Here is a 10020-nt window from a genome sequence, read left to right on the forward strand (position 1 = left end):
CTGCTTGGTGAACCGAGTTCACATTCCGCGATAAAGTGAAATAAGGATTTGTTTATCAAACCCTCACCTGATTACGAGCTGCAGTGCACACTTTCACTAACTCCTCCTTCCTCAGCTTGCTACTTTCATGGCTATATGCCCAACAAAAGCCTTATTCATACATTATTCATGTTGTATACAGGAAGCTAAATAAATGAAGACTTACACATCAACGGGCACCCTGAGCAGCGTGGGCAGGAGGAGAGACATGTCCGACATTTCCAGCAGTCGCGACTCAAGCAGCTGTAAAATACACAGCCCTGCGGTGAAAACAACCACAATGCCTGGGGAAGCAAAAGTGATGGCATTCAGAAATAACTACGCAACTGCTTTGTGAATGAATGGTTAATCAATGTCACAACAGTGGGTTATTTTATTGTAACACCAAACTACAAGAAATTCTCCACAGTTTTAGCCTTGTTAACTTCTTCAGGTGAAATAAAGTATAAGTCAGAATAGTGCATGCCCTGTGAATTTTGGACTTGTTTCCTTGATATTAGAGGATATGTGTGTCTTTAAAAGGTGTATGTTTTGCTGTAACTCTGATTTTTCAACACGTCTTGAAAATTAAAAGTTCAAATACAGAATTCTTAAAATACAATTCATTACAGGGATGGAAATAAGACTCCCATTGCATAGCACCCTGATCCATTCCTGGTTTACTGCAAGTTTAATAAGACACCTGAGCTTTTTACCTATAGGCTGTGGCTAGTCAAGTAAAACCTGGAATAGGCTAAACTGCTATGCAATAGGAGTCTTATTTCCATTCATGCGTTACCAGTTTCAAAAGAGCATAAAAATGTGTCATCCTTTATAAACTCTTTGGTCAAGGTGATCAAAATCACCCTGGAATCCAGTGCCTCTGTAGACTCCATGGTACCCATTTTTTCAACAGATGTTTGTGTCCAGCTGACTAATCATCTGTGTCCCGATTAGGACTAAAAATAAGTCTCTCCACCAAAAAGCCCTAAAGGAAATCCATTTCAGGAAAAATGATCAGTTGATTTAGTACAGAAAGTTTTACGTTAGGCTATATTTGCTACCACATCGACCTACAATAACACTGAAACGAAGCCAGTCCATTTTTTAATCTACAATCGTTCCCAACAGTTTAGCGTTACATGTCCCATGTCCCAGCGTTTCTTTTTTCCGAGGAATTATCTCGGCTAACAACATTTCTGTGTTTTCATTGCACTTGCTTAGCCGTTTCAGCTTTTAAAGATTTTTAAACCTTACAGGGATTTTTTTTTCTTTATAAAATTTGCCACCCAGGAGTGGTCTGTATGAAACCAGTGAGGCATTACAGATACATCAACCAAAGGAACCATTGTTCCTTAAACAGGACAAAGGCCAGTAGTAAGGGAGTTTAGCAAGAGCACTTAGAAAGGGTTTTAAATCCAATTCTTCAGCTGTTACAGCCCGACCACAGGGCCTGCAGGGAGCATTCAAAATCCTGGGGCCAAGCTATTTCTGCATCATTAACAGCAAGGTTTGCAGAGTGGTCTGGCACTACAGACTAAACACAGACTAAACAGCTGTAACACTTAGACTGTGTTGCAATAGCTACCCTATAGTAGACCTGAGTTAAGAATAGAACATCTTCCTCATTGGAACCTGGGAAATGGCATGTTACTGTTCTTAGACTTAACTCGAACAAACAAATTAGACCAGAAGACCTTCTTAATTGATGTTCTAACCTGAAGAACACATTTACTATGTGCATTCGCCCCTCTAATGTGCATTCGAAATCCAGACCTAAAAATGTTTCAGATTTTTCACCTGACCACCTGCCTCATCATGCAGGCTAGTTACCAACGGTTAGACCATGGTCATTGAGTCTGCTGACCTAGATAATCTGGATGAGATTAGTCATTTTGCAGTATTGTGCAATACAGAACTTCTATAATGGCTTCTATAAATCTGTAATTTTAAACACTCAAATCATAAGAAATAGGTAGTGATAACAAAATTTAAAAGAAAAACGTACTACCTCATTCTAAAATTATTGATCAGAGTAATGACACCTAAGAAGGTTTTGCCACTTCCTCTCTTTCAGCTTTTCTTAGGCTTCCCAAGGTTGCTGTGAGTGGGAAGCCGAATGTGTAGCACCCCCAACCCCCCCCCCCCCCCCCCCCCATACAATTGGAGGCAGACCACAAAGACATTCTGGCAGTCCCCAAATCAATAAGAGACAGATGATTGATAGAAAATGAAAAACACTATCGGAATGATTCAGTCACTGATGTGTGACAAGCATGGCATGTGTTTCATTGTCTGGTGCAGATAAATATCTAAAGGCCCTTTGTGGAAGGAGCCCCAAATCAGTCCTTTTCCAGGTTTTTCACAAGAACTTCCTATGAGTCTCTTTAAGCATAAATCACCTTAGAAGGTAGCCATTGATTTGAGTGCATTTATTAGAGGTCTAAGGCTTCCAACAGGTACTGTGGCATTAAGCAGCAGTGAAAGAGCAGCCAGAGTGAGAACACTGTTACAGTTTCATGTATAGGAATGTTTAAATTCCTATACATAAACTAAAATCTTTAGTAAGCATAGCAGATAACTTAAATAACATTGCAAAAAGAAAAACATTTACAGTGGTAGGTGAAGCATGTGGTAGTGCCTGTTCTCTAACTGACTGGCAAGTGGAGGAAAGTTGAAAGTTTTGTATTCTTTAGAACCTAAGTTTCTTGGTTTGTGTAACAGAGCATATAAAGTTAATGTTAATTTTTAAAGTTAATGTTTCTATGGGGCGATACATTTTGAAGTGGAACAGCTTCTGCTTGGCACAGATGTTCTGGATCCTGCCACATCATTTCACATTTGAACATGCTCTCTGTGTTGATTATCCACTTAATGTCGCTTACCCATCCGCTCTAGATATCATGCAGGTAAAGGAGCCTGAAAGCATGAATATTTCAAGAACTTTGAGTGCTTGCTTACCCCCCCCCCCCCCAGAAATGCAAGCTGCAAGCCCCTCTCCAACCTGCAAAATTCTACACTTCTCCCAGGTCAAGAGGAGAAGCGCCTCATTGTCACAGAGGTCAGGCCTTTAAGAAATTAACATCCAGGCTGCTGGAACTGCAACACAGCTTATTAGTGTTGAAGCCAAGCCTGCACCCATCAGGGTGGACTGCAACTGCATGATAAATGTTCTTGTGCCTGAATACAATTCAAAATATTTAAAGCATTCCATCTCATTTGATTAATAGCAAGGTGGCTGCTTGACTTCTTTATGTAGGGCTGAACTTGTACACTCCCTACTGATATTTATTTTTACTTTTTGGATGCATCACAGTTTTTAACATCTTAGTAACTTTTGAGATTTTGTTTCCCCTCTAAAGAGAACTTACAATAGTGCTACAAAAGGTCTACACAGTAGGCAGAAACAGTGTTATCAATAGAAATGCAAATTAATTTCTCACGAAACCTGTGTGCACAAATTGGTAGATTTTGTTTGCCTTACCATTTAGAATGATATGGTCCCATATAGCCAGCACCGTATCCCAGCAAGGAAGGGAAGTGAATAGGGTTAAGAACCATGGCGTGACAAAATGCAATGTTGTTACTCCAAGATCTTCCTAGTGTTTAAAATAAAGAAACCAGTACCTCATTAGAGACTGGTGTAATTGTGTTAATAAATACTTACTGTTGACTAATAATATAAAGCTATGAGATACATTTAATTAACCAATCTAAAATAATGGTGCCTGTTTATGCAGTAAACACCCCCCCCCCCCCATACATTTTTACTAAATGGAAATACGTTTTTATACCTTTTGGATTTCTATTTCACACATCACAGTTAGGGTGTGGACAGAAGCTGTGTGTGTGTGTGTGTGTGTGTGTGTGCGCGCGCGCGTGTTCTTCTAACCGTTGATATAATATGGAATACTGCTATTTTGACTTCTTGAAGAACAGAATGTGTGTGTGTGTGTGTGTCTGTGTGCGTGTGTCTGTGTGTGCGTGTGTCTGTGTGCGTGTGTCTGTGTATATATGGGGGTTACCGTTTCTTCAGAATGGATCAAGAAAGGGATTAAAGAGGCACTGTTCTTTCTGCCCTGGTGTGTTCAACTAAAGCCCAGGAAAACATGACATCATTTTGATAAGCTCTACTTCCAAAATGACTGACTGGGTTGGGATTTGAAGTGAGAGGACCTGGGTGGAGCGAGATAACACATTACCGTTACCACACTAGCTACCAGTATTCATTTGAAGTTCTATAAGAAATGTTTTATACTGTATAAAACACTTGTTGGCCAAACGTCTCATATCTATACTATTTCTAATCTGAAAAATCCCTCACAATAACTGCATTGAGTAAATTAGAGCTTCACTTATTTGACATTGTGGTTACTTCCAAAACCAGCATAACTAGCAGCTAACAAAGTTGTTCAAGGAAAATCTTTATGCCCCACTATACAGAGCTCACATTTTAGGTTCAGGACAAGTAAAATGCAATAACTGCTGATGTGTTCCACACACCATCTGGTGCATGCAAAAGTTAGTAAGATTAAAAAAAAAAAAAAAAAAAAAAAAAAATACCCGTTTATTTCCTATTAGTTCTGGAACCAAAAAGCATATTAGTGTTTTTATTAGGTTTAACAATTATCCCTGACTTCAAGTGAGTCAACACCATTTACTGTAAAAAATACTATGAGATTCACTGCATGAAGTCACAATTTGGTCTGATGAGGATCAAACAAGTGATTGCACCAATCCAATATGCTGAGTGGATTCAAGGATAATCTGAATGCACTTTTCCTTCAATATAGGTAGAGTACTTACAATATGCTGACAAAGTCGAGGCATTCTGTGTTTAAGTAGCAGTTTAAATACTTTGGCATTGTGCTGAATTCTGGGAAAAAAAAAAAAAAAATTAGAAAGATCTAAATCTCACAAACCAGGATGGACACAATGCTTCAGACCATTACATTCACTTATAGATTAACAGCAATATGAAGCTGTCATTTCCACTTTCTCTCCGTTTTCCCCGTGTGAGGAATATCCAGTTCTCCCCATGCTTTACTGGCTTGCATTGAAAGGAATTCACGGGGTAGGTGTTACAATGCTGGAGAAAGTAACAAGGCTACTCACTTATCCAAGGAATGATCAAATAGCCCTGCTAAGTAGTTAGGTCTTTCCAGCAATGCAACAAAAGCCCAGAAAGCCTCTTCTTCAGACAGGTTCATCAGGAGCATGGCAGCTATGTAGGACATTCCTGGCAAGAGAAAACTGACCCATTTAATTGAGGTCAACCGGGAGGATGTCCTGCAATTATTTACACCTCTAAATGAGTATGATCTGCACAACTTTTAAATGTCTTCCCCAAGAGCAACGTTCACAACTAAATTCAGCATCTGTTATTTACACACTGCTGCCCTCTTTTGGTAGAATTGTGAAACTGGCCTCTAATAAATTGGTGGCCATTCAAGATTAAAGTGACACTCTTTCTATAGTGCCTCCAACAGTACTGTAAACAAAGGCACATCATCTTTGTCCACTGCCAAGGATTTTCTCTTGAGCCAAAAGCAAATTAGCATAGAACCATCAAAGGGCTAAAATAATATCGTACTCTCTTTGTAAACATGAATCTGGTGCTTTCATTTTTCCGTACGTGGGAAGAAAACTCAATTTACCCTTTGAACTGTAATCCCGCAACCCTACTGCACATCAGTATTTTCACTCTCTTTTCAAAGGGCTGACAATTTAAATGTAAATATTCATCTAATAATAGAGAATGCTAAATGCGCTGCAAGTGTTTGATCTGAGTTCAAGAGCAGCTCTTTAGTTCTAGTTACCTGCTATTAACATATGTAGCAAAGAATTGGTTAGATCAGCATGTTTAATTAGCAAGCTAAATAGAGAAGGACGCTGTAATTAGCATACTTCAATAAACAATTATGGGCGAGCACGATCTATATTAGCAAGGAGAAGCACAAACTCAGATGATTTTTCAGTGGTTTTATCAAAATAAATCTAAATGCAGAGAGACAGTATGTTCTTTTACTTGGCACACTCCCTAAATTGCACAGCAGTCATCAATCAAACAATAACCTTGGCTGTAGCCTATCCTGGGGTTGTATATTGCATACGCTAGGAGGACACGGAACAGCTTGGCTTGCCCTTCTATGGCTTCAGAGGCGTCGCCCATTAAAGAGCGATGAGTAGGAAACGACCTTTCTGCAAAAGAACAGAATTAATGAACACTGACTCACAGGGTGCACATAACACTGTTCAACAATCCTCCCTCTTTGTGTTGCATTTTCTGTTTATTCAAAACATGGACATTTAAGGTTATGCTATTTTGGCATGACAAAAAAAATAAGTTTATAAGGTCAAGGTCTCCTGCAAAGATTGGTGAAGGGGTGTATTCTAGGCAAAAGAGACTCCCTTACAGCTGCATGACCATCTTCTATTAATAAGCCTACTGACTCAGATCTGCTTTATTCATGCAGCAACAAGTGTGATCCATTCAGAGCCCATTAACCAGGGACCTGATTATTCAAACTCCTGGCAAATGGTCATTTCAACAACATATTGAAACGATGAAAGTTCTGACAGCCAGGAATGAGTGCAGGGCTAGTGTGAGTTTTAAACCCTTGGACTGTAAATTAATTAAAATATGAAAAAGAGACCCATCATTTTAATCTGTCAAAACAGTATACCTTCAACTCTGCTTGTGCAATTTAAGTGACACAGCTGGGAAAAGGCCAACTGTTCTGGATTATTGATTGGTTAAATATTCACCCAATAAGAAACAAACAAGAATGATGGAAATGAAGGGGCAGACAGTGTAGTATATGTATTTCAAGAAGGTGCTTACGAAGATCAAGAGCTATTTGCCTGAAGAGGACAACATTGCCCAACTCTGAAGAGCTGGCTGAAGATTGGGAAGTGTTCTTCTTGGACTCCATCTCATTCTCTGCCTCACTCAGAGTGGCAATAGCAGAGCCAATCCCATACTCACTCACACCCAGGTCAACAAGCTGCCTTCGAATTCCCTTTAGGCATTCCTATTGAAAAAGGACAGTGAAATGATGTACCAATATCTTTTGTTGTGCTTTAGATGTTGGATTGTTAAACTACGGGTTGTAAAAGAGTATACTAAAATCAATGACTTCACTGTGGTGCTGTGAAAACTTTCTGTAAAGCTGTAGAACTTGTCAGGTAGAGGCATTTAATTGGAAATACTTTCCACGGCACCACTGCAAAGTCAAAGTGAGAAGGCAACAGATTTTATAATCCCGCTGCCTCTTAAAATACTGCACATTCTCTACAGGAGATGTGGGCACAGCCCACTCACCAGCTTCAGCCTAAAAATTTCTGAGCTGCATGCCAAAGACTCATTCCAGCTCACTACATACAACAAAGGGGTACAGAAACATTCTAAAGAGGTTGAAAAAATACCTCTTCAGGTCCACTTGAGCTGGAATGAATCCTAGATAAGAACCACGGATTCTGACGTGAATTCTGAACATTAGACACACACCAGCATTCTTGAAGGCCCTTTTATCCAGTATAAAGAATTTGAATAGTCAGGATATTTATTCTCTTACCTGATAAATGAAAGGGCTGGTTTCCTGAAGTGTGTGAATACCCAAGAGACATTTCCATACACAGCCACGCAACTCAGGAGGAATCCCTGTTCTGACAAAACAAGCCGCCTAAACATAAAAAATGCAGTAGAAGAGTGAGAATTTAAATATATTTTCCAAATGGGCTGCTCTATTCAAAATGACAAAGCTCCTTAACACAATGGTTTCTGATTTTGATTAATCTTGTTCAGTATTTATGCACAAAATTCAGAATATACAATGAGGAAGGGCCAAACAATGTTCTTAAGATGTGGGTGAATTATAGGTGCACCATCACTGAGATCTCTGGTGTTATTGTTGGATAGTGAAACTTGTCAGTTTATTTTTCAATATTGCACTTGACAAAGTTTCCTCAAAAGAGAAGCAAGCTAGAGCCATGTGCTGATATTATGGCCGAAATCAGAAAATGAAAATGGGCCTTTCTCTGTAAACTACCTTAACTATGCAGGTGTCATCAGCTTCATCCCAGCTGCTGAGGAGTTCACAAAGTTTCTTCACCTTCCCATCGTTTGCTTTAGGGTAGCTGTCAGAGACAAGAAACCAATGGCATGTATTTGTCTCAGATTCTTGATTTTTGAAAGAAATTAACACTGTTAACAGGTTAGATTGAGGAACTGTTGCTAGCTTGTCCAATGCACTGTCTATTGTCAAATTGACTTCGTCATACTACTTTACATGGTAGGAATACAAATCACATTATCCACCAGCAGCAAGTAGTACTGGGATTTATGTGAACCAGGGACACTGGAAATATGATTCAGCATGACCATCTCAAAAAATATAAATAATTTGAATAGTGCAGCACGAACCAATTAATTAACCAAAATAATCGGTTGGTGCAGCTCTAAATTATAATACCATTTAAATTCGGCACATACCACATGTGTAGTACATACAGTCTATGTGCAGACGTTTTGCTAATTGAATACCAGTCCATTTAATTTCATCACACCATACCTGAGACTGAAGTTGGATCATGGAGTAGGAGGTGCATAAAGAAACAAAATGAATATGTATGCTTTACTGTGACACGTGATACTGTATGAACAGACTACGAGAATGTACAGGTAAAGAAAAAAAAAAGTCATATGACCAGCTGTAGAATGCTCAGACTTTTCAGTCTCAAATAAATGAAAAACGAAAGCACACTTATGGCAATATTATTATTATTATTATTATTATTATTATTATTATTATTATTATTATTATTCATTAAAAACAGCATTATTCAGTTAACATTGTAGGAAAGTTAATAAAAATGTGACCACTAATATAACATAAAGAGCTGTATAGCCCTAGCAATGCAAAGAGTAAAACTTTACCCCATTACAAAATGAACCCTTAGCCTAATGTTCTGTATAGTATTACCTGTACTCATGGCACCGTTGTTGCATTGTCCCTTCCCGTGATTTTGTTTTAAAAATGGCAAAACCAAACTCATCGAATCCTGCAAATAAATTCTTCCTTCGGGACCCTCTGCCACCACTACCAGTACTACTGTATCGTCTCCTGAACATGACTTATCTTAAAAAGTCTCTGATTCGCTGCCTTTTTAAATGAGATGAGGAATCAACGTAAATTGTATTATTTAAAACACACACACACACACAGAGCAATCTTAAAAGTAACTTATACTAAACATATACACCCTAATTTCAAATCAGACGCCATTCATGCTTTTGCAATATTCTGTTAACTGGCACCTACTCGGACAAATTGAAAGCCGCGCTTCAAACCTCAAACTCCAATCAGCTGAGATAAAGGCGTAGCTTCCTTCAACAGGTTCGTTTTTTTTATTATTTGGGCGTGGCAATGAAATTGAACTTTGGCTGTACATTCATTGTGTGTGTGTGTGTGTGTGTGTGTGTGTGTGTGTGTGTGTGTGTGTGTGTGTGTGTGTGTATATATAGATATATATATATATATATATATCATATTAATCTGTGCTGCAGCAACAGGTTATAAAAACATTTAAGCTTATATGATACATCTTTGTTTTTTGTGTTCTAATAATACGTTATTACGTTATAAGTAATGACAATTAACCTTGCACATCATCTGAAATAGTATTTCATGTTGCATGTGACGTTTATAGTTCTAGTGTGGCACTAGCAAAAGAAAAAAATAAATCTCATTATAAGTGACCTGCATTGAGTGAAATGAATCGCTCCACAGTTACACAGGCCGTACAAAGAACCAATCAGTGCCAATCGTTTGCTCTAGATTTTGTGTGTATTGTGTGTCATTATTATTATTATTATTATTATTTCAATTTGCCATATCCCCAAAAAAATGAACTTCAATGTTCATAATTTTATGATTGGCTAAGGTCTCTCGGTAATCATAAAAGCGGATGTGTTATGTAGCGAACAGCACAGAGCTTGCT

General features: G+C 38.4%; 1 protein-coding gene across 1 annotated transcript; it reads right to left on the reverse strand.

The window, feature by feature from the left end:
• Positions 1-201: 201 nt before the first annotated feature.
• Positions 202-9238, reverse strand: si:ch211-266k8.4 (carabin). Its single transcript, XM_041219262.1, has 9 exons — positions 9003-9238; positions 8070-8157; positions 7596-7703; positions 6863-7052; positions 6094-6219; positions 5134-5257; positions 4825-4894; positions 3503-3617; positions 202-323 (listed from the first exon to the last, which is right to left on the reverse strand). The coding sequence occupies exons 1-9, from the start codon at positions 9149-9151 to the stop codon at positions 202-204; spliced, it is 1092 nt and encodes a 363-aa protein (XP_041075196.1). The 5' UTR covers positions 9152-9238.
• Between the last annotated feature and the right edge of the window lie 782 nt (positions 9239-10020).

This window comes from Polyodon spathula, chromosome 19, assembly GCF_017654505.1.
Source record: "Polyodon spathula isolate WHYD16114869_AA chromosome 19, ASM1765450v1, whole genome shotgun sequence".
In the NCBI taxonomy this organism is placed as follows: Eukaryota; Metazoa; Chordata; class Actinopteri; order Acipenseriformes; family Polyodontidae; genus Polyodon; species Polyodon spathula.